Source organism: Agelaius phoeniceus, chromosome 1 (assembly GCF_051311805.1).
Source record: "Agelaius phoeniceus isolate bAgePho1 chromosome 1, bAgePho1.hap1, whole genome shotgun sequence".
NCBI lineage: Eukaryota > Metazoa > Chordata > Aves > Passeriformes > Icteridae > Agelaius > Agelaius phoeniceus.
In genome coordinates this window covers 83068128-83085793 of record NC_135265.1, presented here as the reverse complement: position 1 = coordinate 83085793, position 17666 = coordinate 83068128, and the positions used below count along the sequence as shown (strand labels likewise).

At 37.6% G+C, this 17666-nt stretch overlaps 1 protein-coding gene across 2 annotated transcripts in view; it reads left to right on the top strand.

Moving 5' to 3' along the window:
- ADCY2 (adenylate cyclase 2) overlaps positions 1 to 17666 on the top strand; it is a 203893-nt gene that overhangs the window by 166379 nt on the left and 19848 nt on the right. For both annotated transcript variants that reach the window (XM_077182476.1, XM_077182478.1), the window contains 3 exons: positions 3533 to 3670; positions 12553 to 12672; positions 16331 to 16515. In XM_077182476.1, coding sequence (XP_077038591.1) covers positions 3533 to 3670; positions 12553 to 12672; positions 16331 to 16515 — 443 coding nt within the window. The remainder of the gene's footprint in view (positions 1 to 3532; positions 3671 to 12552; positions 12673 to 16330; positions 16516 to 17666) is intronic.

The following is a 17666-nucleotide window of genomic DNA, read 5'->3' as shown; positions in this document are numbered from 1 at the left end:
TTGTTTATATGAGTAGAGAAACTCAATTGACATTGTGTAGCACTACTATAAAACAACACTAAAACACCTTTTTTCCAACATGGTTTTGCATTTTTTACTGAGATGTGATTTTTAAAGTTTTGAAGTTGAAAGTAAGGGCTGCTAGAGCTTGTTGGGTCCAGTGGAGGTCAGGAGCTGAGAAGTGCTCCTCCCTGATTCACTGAAGCAAAATTTGATGGAATTCAAAATCCAGGGAGGGGATCCTCCTGTCCCACTCCCACTGAAGTCTGAGGTGCAACCTGTAGTAAGGCTGGGCATGTGTTCCCAATAGGAAAATGGGCATAAACCATACACAGAGGACAATCTCAGAGATCCACGGACAGAACAGCTCTCTTACAGCACCCATGTAACGATGTGCAGCACTCATGTAAACACGATCCACACTGATGGTCTAGTTCCTTCTTTCTGGAGGATCAGGTCTGATGGGATATACACTTCCTGACTGCCATCATCCACAGGCACACTTTCACTCGTGGGTCTGACATCTGGAATTTTAGTTAATACAGTATCCATACCCAGGCTCTGCCCCCTTTACCAAATGACTAGTTCAACCCTTGGGTCTTTCCAAATGTAGATCTTCTGTTTGCCAGCCAGTTCTGTTTGAATTTTCTTTGTGGTTATGCACACACTCCCCCACACACCCTGTGGGTTTCCTCAGGGACTGGTCTGAGACAGCTCAGCTCCTGACACCTTCAGTTGCTCACCTACATGATCTCTCTCCAGTGGCACCTATCCTGTGCCCCTTGCCATCTAGTCCAGCATGAAGTTTGCTGCCATTCACTCACATGCAGGCACAGAATAAGGACTGCACTTACACAGAGGATGGTTAGAGGCAGAATTTAATAACAATATGCAATACACTCATTTAGAAAAGTGCTCACCTGCATCCATTTCCTTTCATCCCTTCTCATCGCCATCTACCTATATTTGTACATATCTGATCCACATTTATGCCTTCCTTTCCTCTCCTGTGTCCCATTCCCTAAATGCCATGTAAGTTTTCCACATACCCACAATGCCCTTAAGATATACCATTGTGTTTTACACAATTCCAAGTTTCTGCCCACTAGCAAAATTACCTATCCTGTGCTAGCCTGCTAGCCTTTTAGGCAGGAATCACTCTTAAAAGGCAGGGCATCCTGGAAAGGAAGATTTTTCATTGAAGCTTCTTGGTAGATTTCCTATCAGAAATCATGACTGCAGCAACCTCTTTCAGTCATCTTAGAAGCAGCAAACTCAGTGGCTTCTGTTGATGATGTTACTCATCAACTGTCATTGCCCTTTTGATCATCACCATTTGTGTTTGATTTGATCAGGTTCTCATCAGGTAGCATAAACCCTGTAAAATTCATAATTCAATTTATCTTGTTTAGACCATATAATTTATTTCCATCATTAGTTTATTTTCTTGGAATTTCTAGTCCTAAAGGCTTTCCTTGAACAGTATGTAATGTAATGTAATTCAGGAAGACCACAGTGTACAGCTTTACATATATATATAACTTCTTAGCTATTTTATATTCCTAGTACTTTCTCAGTGTACTTGTCTAGTTTTTTGTGTCTAAGGCAATTTAAACTTATCCAGCTGCTTTTAAATTTCCAAGGAAGTCACAGAACAATGTAGGTTAAGTTGTAGTAAAGCTCCAGGTGAGCAATAATAAAGGTAAAGAGTAATTAGGGCACGATTTCATGACTGTTTTAATTTGCCATAAATCCATGCTCCCTGACTAATTGGGTTTTAGGCAGACTAGACAGATAACTGAATGATTCATTTTTACTCAGATCCATTCCCTGCATCCATCGGAACACTTCCCTCCTGTAGCAACAGCAGCAATCAATACTTTGTGCTTTTTACTATATTGAAGTGGGAGGGATGACAAAATTTTTGTAAAATCTATGTGTGATTTCAAATTATCTTGAAATTTGCTATGTACTTAAGACTGACGAACAAGGTTGGGGAGTCAAAAAGGCTTTTGAGCAGGAATATTTTGTTCAAAAATACAGATCCTTTGAGTTTATGTTTTTGGGTGGGTTTTTAATAAGGGAGAAGAGTAATGTTTATATAAAAGCTGCCTGATATTTTCCCTTTTTTTGGTCCATCCTTAAGATTCCAGTGATTGTTTTGACCTTCCTGGAACTGAATTCAGAATCTGTCCAATTCAGTATGCAAAACTCCCTGTCATAAATGGAAACAATATGTGAAAAAGCTCTGCATATACAGTGGATTTGTCCAAATAATGTATAATTAGGAGCAGAATATTTACGTGCAGAATGATAAAGATTGTCATGCAAAATGCACCCCACATGTAGGGTAGTGGTGTAATTTAGCATGGTGTGCCATAGCTATTGAACCTGAACAAATAGATCAGTACTGTAAAATAAGTTCTATGTTTGGTAGTTTTTCATGTTTGAGTACCCTTTTTTAGACTTCCTGAGCTTGTATCTCTGCTGATGGCTGGGGCAAGGGTGAAAACAATATGTAAAGCCATCTCAGATAATATTAAGTAAATAGAAAGCACACTTTGAAAAAAACCAATTAATTTTGTGGGATTGTCATGTTCCTTAAATTTTCTTTGCCTTTTTTACAGGAGTTTGCATAAAACTGAATTTGACATTTGGAAAGGGCACAAGATGCTTCTAGGCAACCTTATCTCCTCATTGTTAAAGTTTTGGGAAAATTAATGTTTATTGGATGTGTCACAAATCCTTGTTTATTCTTTGTAAGCCGCTTGTGCCTCTAGGCACTATACATGTATGAATGGAGACTTTGCAATGTCTTCTTAGAAACAGATTAAATGAGTCAGAGTTTTATTGTTAATTTTTCTCATTATACAAGAAAATTTTTCTATTCACTAAATATTTTTTTTGTCAAATTTTACATCCAGTTTTTTATGAAATGCTTGTTTGCCTTCTGGATAGTTTTAGGGAAGGTTGATTTGCTTTGCTGAGTTATTTTCCATTTAAAATAATTATCAAATAAGACTCCAAAAAGATGAAAGAAAAGCCTGAAAGCTTTCCTGTTTTGTGGGCTGCCAGGGATACATCTAGCCTTTATTCTGTGTCAGAGACTTTGCAGAGTCATTATTTACATTTTGAAGTTTCCAGAGGCTACTAAACATGACTCTTTCAATTCAGTCAAGGCAGGTCAGTTCATTTTCGAGGTTTTGATGATGTTAAAGGTAATGACACTGCTGTCAGCTCTGTATTTTGCTATTATTAGTAATATGTGTTGAATATTTAGTAAGGTATTTGCAAATTATAATTATTTAATGGAAGTGATAATATGGCAGATATTTTAAATAAATTTTTCTTTGTGTTCATGTAATCATCATCTGTCATTCTCGTGAGACTACAATAGTTAAATAGTTCTGTGCAATGCTGTAAGATTATTACTGCACTCAGTCTTGACATACCCTAATTCTACCCTTGTTTATACTAATTAAATATACTAAAGATCTTTTTTTTTTCTCTTTTCCAAACTGTTTGCACTTAGCAATGTAGCAAGAAAGCATCAGCTTCATTGTTGTGGATCCTGAAATCATCTGGAATAATTGCAAACCGTCCTTGGCCAAGGATCACTCTTACATTGACAACCACTGCTATAATATTAACCATGGCTGTATTCAACATGGTAAGGGAAAAAGGGGTATTTTTTCCTGTTTTTTTGTCCATTTAAGATTTGTTGTTGTTGTTGTTATTCAGTAACAGTAATTTAGATGTTAAATTTATGGCCTGTTGCTATGCCAGGAACCTGCATGGCAATTGGCTGAGACAGAAATGTAAAGCAGAGCAAAGGAAAACATACTGTGTAGTTGAGACCTCTGCAAACCGGGTGCTCAAAAAGAGCTCAGACCCTGGCTAAATTTGTTAAAGAAAAATATTATTTATAATGAACAGAAAACAATTAAATCTCAGGTTTGAATTGCACAAGTCCCTTAGTCATCTGTGCGTCACTTAGAAAAGCAGCATTGCTGAGAGAATGAAGTATCTCCTCACAGGATTTGTGGAAGACTTTGTGTGAAACAAACCAAGCTTTATTCAGTTTTGTGATGCTTCTCTGCTGACCCCAAAATTATCATATTGTGTACATTATTGGTTTCACATGCTTGATTTTTTTAAATAAGAAAAGAATTCAGAGTTACGTAAAAACTTCAAAAGTACTGACCTACAAATTCATTAGGGCTTATGTTTACTTAAGTTACTTCAACCTGTGCTTTTCTCTCCTAACAGAAAATCTATGTAATTTTATTATTCCTTTGCAACTATAGAGTAAATTATAGAGTAAATCTGTAAGCAATTATAGAGTAAATCTGTCATTAGATTGCCTAAAGCATGAATCTTAATGATCTCATTTAGTCTGAAAGGTCTGTTGTCTAATGGGATGAGCAATACATGGGATCAAAAGTCTTCCTTTGTTTTGCCCTGTTGGCTAAGGTGGATTCTGTTTGTAAACCTGTGAAAGTGTTCAGTTCAGTTCTGCATTTGCAAAGTGGGAACTCTGACATTTATTTAGGCAATGTTTTCATCACAACATCAATGCATAAATATTCACGTTTCAAGTGAGTGAGGTTCAGTGCTTTTGAAATTGCAACCCTACTGCTTGCTTGAGTTGCTGGTACTTTTGTTACTTAGGATTTATAAAGGACTTAGATATTGATAATGCCTACACTGTTTTATTTTGTTTTCCCATATTTCAGGGGACCCTTAATCAATCAGGTATTACACTAAGTACTAAACTTGTCCAAATGATGTAATGTGGGCTTTTAAATGTGAACACTTGAAATAGTTGGTAGAATGTTCTCTCCATTTTATTGTTAAATTTTTCTAGTCTTGTTAATGTTGGTTTTCTGCTCTTTCTTTTTCCTGCTTTGTTTGAAGGAGAGGAGAGAAACACAAAACCAATTCCATTTCCAAAATCTAAAATTCACCTAAGCGAATTTAGTGTGTAAGGGTGGGAGAGGAGAAACTCAAAGAAGCAGTGGCTGAAAATAATATAAAACTGAATATAAATTGACTTTTCATCAGTGAAAGCAGTTAGCAATGGAAACAATTATTCTGAAAAGCTGTTGATTGTCCATTAGCTGAAAACTCTTTGAATTATAACCTTTAGCCATGCAAAAGTTATACAACAGCAAAAATCTCAGAGATTTAGTAACCTCTAAAATGAAGATCAGGCTAGATTTCCTCTTTTTTTAAACTCTGTAAATATATCAGAAGAAAATAAAGGACCTACTTGGGTTTAAATTATACGTTGATTTAGGCTTCATGCATATGGTTATTTATTAAGTAAAAAAATGTAAAAGGAGATATAGTCAACGACTGTTTTTCACTTAGACTAAAGTTCTACTAGTGCTTACAGCCCACTTCAAACTTGGCCTTCAAGCAGTAAAAGACATTCTAGCAAGAAAAAAAGGAGTTGTTCTGTACATAATTTTTAGAAAAAGGTTTTAATTTTATTGGTTCACGTCCAGTTTTATGTGGACTGAATGTTACAGTAATACCTAATAGGCTGTATTTTAAAGTCTTAGTGCCTTATAAGCAATGTTACAGAGTTACAAATAATCATGTTCCATGATATTCATGAGATGGTAATTTTAGGTAGAATTCCCACCTTGAAATTAAACCTTAATAGTTTGACTAGCAAAGATGACTTTAAATGTGATTGTGAATTTTGCATTAGCAAATTGTGGGAGAGACTCTGAAGTATCATTATTATATCTCCAAGCAACATGTACTTAATAGCAGAGTCCGTTAACTGCATTTACTTCCATGAGCCATTTCAGTAGCAAAAGGCAAAATGTAGCCATTAAGATTTAATGGAGATAAAGAGTGGCTAACCATGCCACACCTAATAATTCATCATTAAGACCAAAATGCCAACTAAAACTCAGTCTTCATGGTCAAGGGAGACTGGAGAAGAGTGGGAGTGCAATTTTATTTGAAATTAGCTGTTTCAGCTGATGTCTAAATCTCTTGTTCAGGTTTGAGACGTGTAGACCTGATCAGCAAAGCGAGGTTAAAAATTGGCTAATGTCATATAAGTATCAAATAGTTCTGAGCTGAAGGGAGAGGGTAAGCATTAGATCTGGTGCTAGATAGACAGTAAGACATCTGTCAGTGGCTGAGGAAAGCTGTTTTTGTCAAGCTGATCTGCCTAAACTGATCAGGAGAAAGAATCCTGCATGGAGCAATACAGGAGGCCCAGAGAGACAGTAGGACTGCATGATTGTGAAGGGTTACTACTTGAAAACTGAATGAATGACTGCATGCAGTACATCAAATGATTGTGCCTTATCATCCTCTGGGATTCATTAGGTCTCAAGGAATCGTGCATGATAAAAGAGTCCTGCAGCAGCTCTTGGTTTCAGTGACTTCTGCATCAAATGCATGACTGGTTCTTGGCACAAGCAAAAAGATCTCAGGCTTGTACTGTCCCACTAAGTCTTCATTACTCTAACTACCAGCTTTAACATTCAGGATCATAGAATCATTGAATATTTTGGGTTGAAAAGAATCTTAAAAAGTCATGTAGTTCGCTCCCTCCCCCCCTGCCATGGGCAGGGATGTCTTTAACTGAATCTGATTGCTCAGAGTCCCCATCTAACCTGATTTTGAGTGTTTCCAGGAATAGGACATCCACCACCTCCCTGGGAAACCTGTTCTAGTGCCTCACCACCTTCATCATATGTTTCCTTATATCTAGTCGGAATCGACGCTGTTTTAGTGTAAAACCATTACCCCTTGTCCTGTCACAACGGACCCTGCTACAAAGTTTGTCCCAGTCTTTCTTAGGCCCTTCAGGTACTGGAAGGTCTCCCTGGAGAATTCTCCGGGCTGAACAACCCCAGCTCTCTCAGCCTGTCTTCAAAAGAGGAGTTCCAGCCCTCTGATAATCTTTGTGGCCTTTCTCTAGATATTACTTGCTCTCCTGTCTTTACATCCAGTGAATTTTAACAACTGTTAACAACTGGACTGTTTCCTCTTAATGTTTAGGAATGTGAATACTGAGAGAGGCTGGAGTATTTTTGCTCCATTGGTTATTGTACATCTGTGAGCCCAAGCTGCCTTAAATGATACAAGTATTGGCCCCCTCTAAGTCATGAATGATCCTGTGTTCAAATATTGAGAAATAATTAATCAAACCTGCTTTCATTCTCATAGTGGAAAGTTGGTTTCTTTATAAGATCTTCCTTTTAGTGTAGCTGACTCTGTTGGTGAACTTGTATTTTTAATTGTTAAGCTCTTTGGCAGATACACTCTAATTATACATCCCACAGTGCCTGGCACATTGAAGACTCTGTTTTGGAAGGTGCCTAATGCATGTCTTTTGAGAAGAATAAATAGATGCTGTCTAGAGGTTGACCTGACCATGGAGTTGGAAGGAGAAAGCACAGCTGAAGAAATGTCATTAAAGTGGTACTTGCAGGGCCCAGTCACAAATCCATTCCAGGATTTAAGGAACTTTAAAAAATCATTATCAATCTAGGTACACTGGATTAGCAGAGATGCACTAGCAGGTGAGACACTGCTCTGAAATCATGTTTACAGCAGTTCTGGTTTCTTTCAAAGGTGTGGGAAGAGATAGAGTCGTGCTGTCACTGCCTTTATAAGTGAGCATCTCTCCATATCTGTCAAATACAAAAATCATGCTGTCTGAGTCTGTAAAGGGCCAGCAGGCTCCTCATCTTTTCTGTTGGTGGGAGCTTTGAACAAGGCAGTCACTTGCCACTACATATTGCCTCTTCAGGGGGCTAGGGATTGAATACATTCTTGCACAAAGACAGTTATGCATTTTCACTTGGCACACAAACTTTTGTAAAAAAGAAATTATTGAGCAACTTTAATTTGGTCCATTTATGCCACAAGACACCAAATAACACAGATACATGAGCACTTTGATGTTAAGAAGCTTTGTACCAACTCAGGAAAAATGCTTTAAAATTTCTGCTAAATGCATTTCAGTACTCTCTGGATTTTCATTATCCTTTTACAACTTGCCAATATCTCAGCATCACCTTTATTTGGTAAAAAAATGCATAATAGTCTCATTAGGAACTTAGCATTCCAGGCTGTCCTTAAACCTCTACTTTTGAGCTTGGGAAGAGGGGGAACGATACCAAAATTTATCATTCTTCACGCTATTCTTGGGGCATTCTTGTGAAGATCTGGGAATAAAAGTCCTGACTCAACTGCCAGACAAACTGCCATTTTTCAAAGGAAGCTGTGATATGCATTCTGCACCCAAGTACTTTCAGACCTCAGTGGGAAAGATGGCTTCTTTCCTAATGAGATCTAAACTAGTGTATTATTGTTGTTTTCAGACAACAAAAGAGATGCACCAATTTGCTTATCCCGTGTTGTGGGGGGAGGGTCTGTCACCACATGGCTCCCATTGAAAGCAGGTATTTTCATTATGTGAGGCAGAAAACTCACAGCTGAGGATTGCAGGTCATGTGAACACAAGAAAAGAAAACACTGTCAGAATATATGAAGTTAAAATAAGAACGTAATGGTAGCATGCTCAGACGTTCCCTGGCAAACCTTGGTATTCATAAAAAAATACTGCTTTCATTTGAGTCATTTGTGTGGGTGTGACTGCTTAGTAGGACTGAACCTACTCTTACAAAAAATACTATGTTGAAGAACAATATGTATCTTCAAAGCATGATAGCAGATGTAGGTAACTGATGAGAGACAAGAAAGAAAAGTGCAAACACATCATTCAGAAATAAGTGTTGTTTGGCTCATGGCAGGTGACAACACTTCTATATCCTTTTTTTTCTCCTTTTTATATTTGTTAATATATGCATAGATATACCATATTTCATACAGTGTTCTGTGTATGCAGGTAACATTTATAGGTCAGAAATGCTTTGTGCAAGGTTCAAAACCAAAATTAAAATGCTTTATTCTAAATTAACATATATAAATATGCATGTCAGATGTCTTTCTGTAATATAATTGTGTTTGAGTTCTTCAGATTATATAATCTTTGCTCTGGGGACATGCAAAAAGTGGGATTCTGAAACTAAATATTTCATGTCTACAGAAAAAGTATATGCACTGTTAGAGGGATGTAGTTCTCTTGGCAAATGCCCTTGTTAACAGAAGTTATTAAATAGCTGGAGGCAGGGAGGGAGAATAAATCCTCAAAGCTGTCTGAGGGGGTTTTGTCCAAAGTTGTTCCAGTCAAAAGAGGCAGGTGAGCATCAGCTGGCTTAACAAGTAACCAAGCAATTTCAGAAAATCCTTAATAGAGAAGGAAATAGTGTGAAAATAAGAATAAAAGAAACAGAATCACAGAATGGATGAGGTTGGAAAGGACCACAGTGGTCATCTGGTCCAACCTTCCTGCTCAACAGAGTCATCCTAGAGCACATGGCACAGGATTGTGTCCAGATAGCTCTTGAACATCTCCAGTGAGGGAGACTCCACAGCCTCTCTGGGCAATGTGGAAATGTGTGACAGGAGGCAGAGAGCTATGAGTGGAAACAGATGACTGTCAAAAAACTATTTTGACATTGTAATAAGTCACTTCTCTGGCATCACACCTCTGCTTCAGCCAGCAAGAGCAGCCTGCCTGTCGGATACTGTGAGCTGCCTGCACAAATGGGCAGGCAACAGCACAGGCTGGGACAAGCAGGGACCACTGCTCAGGTTTGTCCCTGCACACAAACCTGCAGGGCTCTCTCTCCAGCATGTGCATTGACAGCTTGCAGGGAGCTGCCCAGGTGCACATAGATACCTGCATCTCCTTTCAGCAGCGTGTGCCAGCAGGGGAACCTGCATTGCCAAAAGGGGAGTGTGTGCATTTCACCCGCACATCCTGTGGGAAGAGGCAGATGTGCATGTAACTCTCTTCATGTGCACGTCATTAGAGCTCTTTGGGATCAGTTATAGAAGGATGTTTCAAAATCTGTAGGTGTTTGTTAACATTTTGTAGGGTCTGTTTTCATGGTTTATCTGTTCTATTTCTGATACTGATCCTCATCTGTAGCAGTGTGGGGTATTTCCCCAAGGGTAAAAGATTCAGAGGATTCCACACTCATCCTGACTTTGTAGTACACTGATGGCAGGTTAATTATATGCAGTTTCACATACACAGTTATGTTGACAAAGCAAGGGAATCCAAAAGTGCAACTGCATAAACACAGGTGAGTGCCAGCTTGGTGTTGGTAGTAGGTGGCATATAGATAACCTTTGCAAACCCATAACCTTGGACTTCTTTTGAAGGGGAGTTAAGAGAGAGAATGGCTTCAGACTCTTCTCTGCAGAGCCATAAAACATATTAAAGGGCACTCAGCACAGGTGGTGACATGAGAGGTTGGGTAGTCTTCAGAAAGATAAAAGAAGTCACTGTGCATGAACAGCGCTGACTGCTGCCAAGGGGGATTGTGGGTCTCCGTCCTTGGAAGTTTCCAAGACCTGTCCGTCCAGAACTATGACTGAATGACTGACCAGACCTAACATTAGTAAATCAATAAGCCATTTTGACCCACATTTAATTGCTCCGAGTGAAGCAGTTCAGGTTTCCTCTGTAACAGTATTTAAAGACAGAAATGGAGAAATAATTCAGAGGTGGGTTACTCAGTGACTACCTGCAGGGAACAGCATGTGAGAGGAAGCTCTACTCTACTCTACTCTACCTCTGGAGCTCTACTCTGGTCAACCACGTGTGGATTTTCATATTTAAAGTATAAAAGGGACTATGAAACTACTAAATTGAGGTGACAGTCAGTGTCTGTGAAGTAAGGCTTGGGATTTTAGAAAGGAAAAAGGCAGGTATGGATTTGAGAAAATAAAAAGAACTAGGATGAAATTTACTTGTAAAAAGGTCAAGATTATGGCTGGTCTGACAGATTAGTGACGAGAAATTCTGATACATGTTAGAAGCTCATCACATGGATAGGCAATGAGTTCAGGAATTTAATTAATTAGGTGGGTTTAATGTCAACTCAGCTGAATCACAATCATCCATGTGACTGCTTTTAACTCATGGTAAGTATGAACTGCATTTTCCTAGGTGAGTCCCAATGAAGGAAGGGTACCTCACATGTGCTGAGCATGATGTTAATAGCTGGGGTGATATCAATATACAGAATGTGTTAAGCTGTCTGAGCGTCAGCTGCATGAGGTACAGTGAGCTATTAAGGTTTTGTAGCTGTGAGCAAAGGAGCATTGTTCTAGATATACAGATTCAGTTTTTATATTCAATTTATTCAATACATATAAATACCTCAAAGGCAGATGTCAAGAGGATGGTGCCAGGCTCTCTTCAGTGGTGTCCAGCAACAGGATGAGGAGCAATGGCCATAAACTAAAACACAACAAGTTTCACCTCAACATGAAGAAGAACTTTACATTGAGGGAGGAGAAGGCTGCCCAGGGAGGTTGTGGACTCTCCCTGTCTGGAGTCATTCAAAACCCACCTGGACACTTTGGTGTGTAATCTGATCTAGGTGACTGTGCCACAGCAGGGGCGTTGGACTGGATGATCTCCAGAGGTCCCTTCCAACCCTAAAAATTCAGTGACTCTAGGATGTATGAGAATACATTTTCTGCAGAATTTGTATTAGTGCTATTGCATGACTCACTGATAAAATCTGGGAAGTGTGTTGGCAGTTTTGGTCACCCAGAAGGTTGAATTGAAAGAAATATGTGGTGAAGGTGACTACCAGACTAACTGGGGGAATGAAGAGCTTGTTTTCAGGGAAGAAACAAGAAAAAACATAGATTGATGAGCACAATGAAGCCTGAGATTACACTAAATATTAGGACTTTAAATACTAGGGAGAGGAAGAAGCTATGGGAAAACTAAAGGATGAGATTATGACAAGAAGAAAGACAAGCAAACTGGCCATGAATAGTGATTAAATGTAGAAACAGCTTAAATACTGAGATTCAAACTAATGGAATAAATGTTGTCACCAAAATCTAAATTGTTACGAAACTACTGGATCACTGCATCAAGGGGGTCTGTAAGATGTTGGTTTCCTTTGTGATTACTGGCTGAATTTGATGCCCCAAGAGATAACTGGATCTACTTTTCAGTTTCAATTCCATCAGTCCTGATATTAATGTCAGCATTATGATGTTATTGTATCACCTTCAGTAATGACTCCATATTCTTTCTTTGATTCTTCCTTTCTTTAAATAGGACATTCAGTTGAGGTAAATCCAGGAATTATTAATATTGAGTTTATTTCTTCAATGTCTCTTGGGTGTGTGAGCTTCTGATATATGAAAGTAATACAACAAAGAGCTTTTTGTCTTTTATTCAAGTAGAAAGTGTCAGATGAAGGTTAGCACACTTATTTTTGTTTGAGAATGCAGGAACAAGTAATCATGGTATGTCATCTTCCTTTTCCTATTTCAAATCAAAATACAAAAAATGTGAAATACTAAAGTTAAATGGTTACCTGTAAAGCTTTCTCTGCTTCCCCATTTCTGTTCTCTATTTTGACCTTAAACAGCTGTCTTGCTAATGGATTATATGTTGATTTTTTTTTCTAGTTTTTCCTGGATAATGCTGTGATAGCTTTTCCCTCAGTTCTTAATTCATCAAATGCAAGTTTTCCTAATTCAAGTAATCAGACACGGTGGTGTATACAAAATAACTGTTTTTTCCTACCGGTAAGTTCATTTCACATTTCTTTGTTTGTTTACAACAATTACACTAAATTGACTGTTACCAGATCTGCTTGAAGTTAAACACCCACCCATTTTTGAGACTGCAGTAAAAGCTTGATTTTTTTTTTTTTAAGTCAGCTGCAACTGCACTTGAAGTAAGTGGGAAGTTAAATGAGATTAGTACTTCTGAAAATAGAGGTTTTAATGAATGTCAGATTAAAAAAGCAGGAAACAGCGTAATAACAAGGAATCTTAATTCACCCATGCTAACACATTACAAGATATCAAGATAACACACAGCATCTGCAAAACAGACTGTGCACTGAAAGCCAGATTAGTCTGCAGGCAGGTTTCCCATGGTGGGAATATTTTCAGGTGGCTGACCTGAAAATATTCACCATTTTCATCAAATGTGAAATTGGCACACTTCAGTCATTGCATATTTCAGGAAAGCTGGTGTGAGAGGGGTGGGAATAGAACTCTCATGTGCCACTGCTTAAGAGACCTGAACTGATCTGAAGGGGATGTCTCAGTGTGAACAAAAGCACAATGGCACATGCAAGAGGAGGGCGAAGGACATTGCTGCAAAAAAGTGGGACCTGTGTCCTAAAGAGCAGTGATTCCTTAAAGTATTACAAAAGACCTGCAGTTGAAAATGTCAAGCCATATATTGTGTCAAAATATATGGGTTTGGGTGAATAAGCTGGTGGCAGCAGGAGGAAAAGGAAGTTTATTTTGTCTCTATGGTGAAGTAATTACCAAAATGGTGTGTCCTGATTTCAGGATTTATAGCTTTTAAAGTATTAAAACAAATTCTTTCATCTATGAAAATTTGTCTTTGATAGATTGGCATAAAAAAATTATGTTAAAATTTCACTTCTGACATTAACAAATGAAAAATTAAAGTTAGCTAAAGATTTTAAAACTTTAAAACATCTCTCAAATAAGCATTGTTTTCATCCCCAGACGCTGCAAATATTTTAGCTGGAAAAAGCTTTAAATTCCTTTTGAGTTATCCCTTTTAATTTTTTTTCTTTAATCTTGGATTAAAATTTCTCTCTTTTCACTCTATAAGATATTGAATACTTAGGCTGACAAATGTTTGTTTCCTTAAATTAAAAATTTGTTATTTTGAATCTGTGTGTTAGTTTTAAGCTTTGCTCATGTCAATAAACTTTGTGTGATTTATGATAGTAAACCTGACATCTATTGACTATGTCATCTAAAATGAGTGCATAAGAGCTTTGGAAATTACTTTAGCCCCAATTGATTTAAGTTCATTTTGAAGCAAAGCAATTTATTTGCCTCCTTCTCTACCCCCCAAAATAACTTTTTTGATTAGTTTAGGTTACTTTTTAAAAAGACTTAGCAAAGATTCCTCAGTAAATTATAGCAACATTTTTGTGTTTAGTTTAGTTTAGTTTAGCTACGATGCTTCTGTAGGTTCTGTGTAATAGAAGTTGACATGTATATCTGCTCCTGGGACAAAATACAGTTCTGTATTAGTGCTGCCACCTCCACATGTTAAATAAATAGAAGTTATAATACTGGCATCAAAAAGATGCAGTTTTGGAATAGATTTTATTCGACTAGGAAATTTCTTTACAAAATTACTTTGTCCTCAAGTAATTTTTTCTCTATAGACATATGGGAGTAGAATTCCTTCTTACTTCAGTGAAGATCTTTATACCCACAGAACTGCAGGTCTTAAATTTTAAGAGAAGAGACCAAATGGGTTGTGCTGGATCCTAAGTGTGTACTACCCTGGTGCAACACACCAGACCTGTGATCTCAGTAAGAAAGACAATCAGACTCTGTAAGGCATTGGTTAAAATACCTTTATTAGCTAGCACAAGAAAGAAAAAAGAGAATATATGGGCTTATGCCCCTTTAGATGCTGAGAATCTTGATTTATACAGCATGAGGTGCAGATTCTGTCTGTGGAGAGGTTACCCAGGATTTTCCTCTTTTGAGCTGTTGGAGTATTTTCTTAAAAGGGAACACTTCCATTCACTGCTTCAGCTGTCAGATAAAAGGGCCTCCATGAGAACTTGCTGTTGCACTGTTGGATAAAGCCATGGCATCATGTTGGTAGCAGGTGGGAGCTGCCTGCAGGGTCCTGGGTTGTGACAAGTTGGCTGAGGTTGTCCTGGGGCTGGGGGATGCACTAAGCAGAGCAGGGGCCTGCACCTGCTCAGCTTCACTGCTCTGTGGATTGCCAGACTCTCCAGATCTGCTTGTTGCTAACTGAAACACTGCACTGCAATGCAAGGTCTGCATTCTGAAATGTGTGGCTGTGCCACTCTTCTCTAATTGTGTGAAATTTTCAATCTATTCTATGTATTTGTATGAAACACTGTCAGAGACTGTTCCACTTGAAAATTTCTGGGTCTTTGTCAAACAGTATTCAGCTATGGGTTCAAGACTGCCTCTCCTTGTTACTTTTTGGAAAACTGATTTCAACACTAGAATGCCATATTGACTCAAAAAAGGAATGCTGCTATTTTTATATAACCATGAATTTGGAGGGTGACCTCCTCTGAAATGCAGCTAACAGAGAAGTTTTATTTTTTTCATGATTCTGAACAACAGTTCTATCTATTTCTTATTTCAACCAGATCTTTCAGCAAATTACAGTAGCAGCCAAGATTGAGATGGCAGATATATTCTGTCTGATGGGTGCTGTGAAAATTATCCTTCTTAGTGATCCTCCAAAATTAGTATACAGTGATTCAGGTTCTGTCAAAAGTGCTGCCATCAACAAGTCAACAGTAGTCCGAAAATAGCATGACTAGAAATAGAATGCTTTGTAGTTTCAGAAAAGAAACTTCCTTGCAAGGTGCAGGACTGTAATTTTCAGGAAGCATTTCTGGCAAAGGGGTTGCATATTTAAGACTAAGATAATGATTTTAGAGATGATTCCTGTTTTAGCATTAATTTTGATGCTGTAATCAATTGCCAGGAAATATTAGAAGAAAATATTTTTCCAGAAATTTAACTTCAACTGTACATATTTTTGTTGATATATATGACATAGGAAAGAAAATGCTTTTTTTTTTTTAGCAATTGAATGTGTTTTTATATGGTTCTTACTCCACAGGATTTGAGAGAAGGATTTTTTATATTTATATTATGCATAGGCCCTGTTAATAGCTTTGTATTTTTCCTATTCTGGCTGTTTATAAAATTGCATATCTGTGAGATTCATAACTGTGTATTGCATCAGTTTATAACAGGTGAAAATATAGGCAATGCAATTATTGCTTCAGGCCTTTAGACATTTTTACCTTGACCCAAATGCTAGCAAGACATTCAGGGTAATCCTGGGACTCAAGCATGAATGAAAATTTTACAGTGGAACAGGAGTAAATCTTATGTCACTCTGCTGGCAACAGACTCCTACATTGGATTTCAACACCAGCAGTGGTATCCCACAAATGTGGATGAGTAAATCAAAAGTGTCAAAGGGTGAAAATTAGGGAGCATAAATTTATTTTTATTGGCTGTCTATAAACCATAGTGTCCCAGATTGTGATAGATTGCACACTTCAGTGGTCAGTCAATGATTTGTTTTTTAAAGTAGCCTGAGCATTTTATTATGCATGATTTCCTACTCAAAAGCCAAATTCTAAATATTTTCCATTTGATTTCTCTTTGCCAGTATTTTATATACAGCTGCATATTAGGGCTCATTTCCTGTTCTGTTTTCCTGAGGATAAATTATGAGTTGAAAATGGTAATAATGTTGATTGCATTGGTGGGCTACAATGTTATCCTTCTGCACACTCATGGGCCCATGCTGGATGACTACAGCAAATTTATGTATGCAATGGCACCTCTTAGAAGGTAGGTGGCTAACTCCAGTCTTTCTGAAGTTCAGTACTACCCATGGTAGCTCTTAGTCATGGAACACACGTGTTTGGCTATGTAATCTGAGTCACAATGTAAAATCATTGTCATGCTGCAGCAAATGTTTGATTTCATGTCACACCTCAGAGCATTAGAATAAAAGAAGTCTGGACAAGGCATTTAAATCACACGCTATAGGAAATAGAGTATGGTTTAATTTGAATTTTTGTCACAAAGGATATTAAAAGAAGTCATCACCAAGTTTGTTAAGGCCTCAGGCTGCACATAATTAAGGCTTTTAAGGCATATTTGCTACAAGCTGAAGAAAATCAGCTTCCCCAGAACTGTTACATAGTCTAAAATGCTTACAAATAACGTCTTAGTAATTGAACAAATTAGTAGACCAACAGTATGTATATTTTTTATTTAATTTTGCTGTACCTGTGCATTTGTATCTTAAGTTTTTAGTGAGGCTGCTGAAATCTTTGATACAGCTGATAATATGTAATACCAAAATTATGACTCCAGTTCTTGTTATTGCTGTGTAAAATAATATTTGGACAGCTGTAATTTCTACCTCATTTTCAAAACAAAGAGGTGATTTTCTTCTATGTAGGCCAAGTGTATGGCATATGCCATACACCAGAAAATCTGGATATTCAGATTGAAGTTTCAATATATTTTTTCCTGTGCTGTAACAATCATGGAAAAGGATCTAATTTGAAAATCTGGGGGAAAAATGTTTGTTTTCTTTGCACTTAAATATAAAGATTAAATGAACAAACCTAAATATTTGTTTCCATATTATTAATGGAAAGAGTATGTGTGTGATGGTATGGAGAACCAGGGAACAGGTTAGATTGAGCTTGTGCTTCTGGCAGCTTTGATTTTGTCAGTCAAGCTCTGCATCTGTTGGCATTCTCCTTCCTAAATCTCTTATCAAGGTTCTTGTTTCAGTGGCATGAGTAGGAGAATTCTAGTCTGAACTGTTTTCCATTGCCTTTAGTGACTTTTGCCAAAGCAGAGTTTTTAATAAACTCTTTACAGGATCTAGTTTTGTGCCTCCTCAGGAGAAAAGGTATCTTGGGAGATAGGTGCTTTAGTTTCTTTTTATGCATATTCATTGGATATGGTCGAGCTCTCCACAA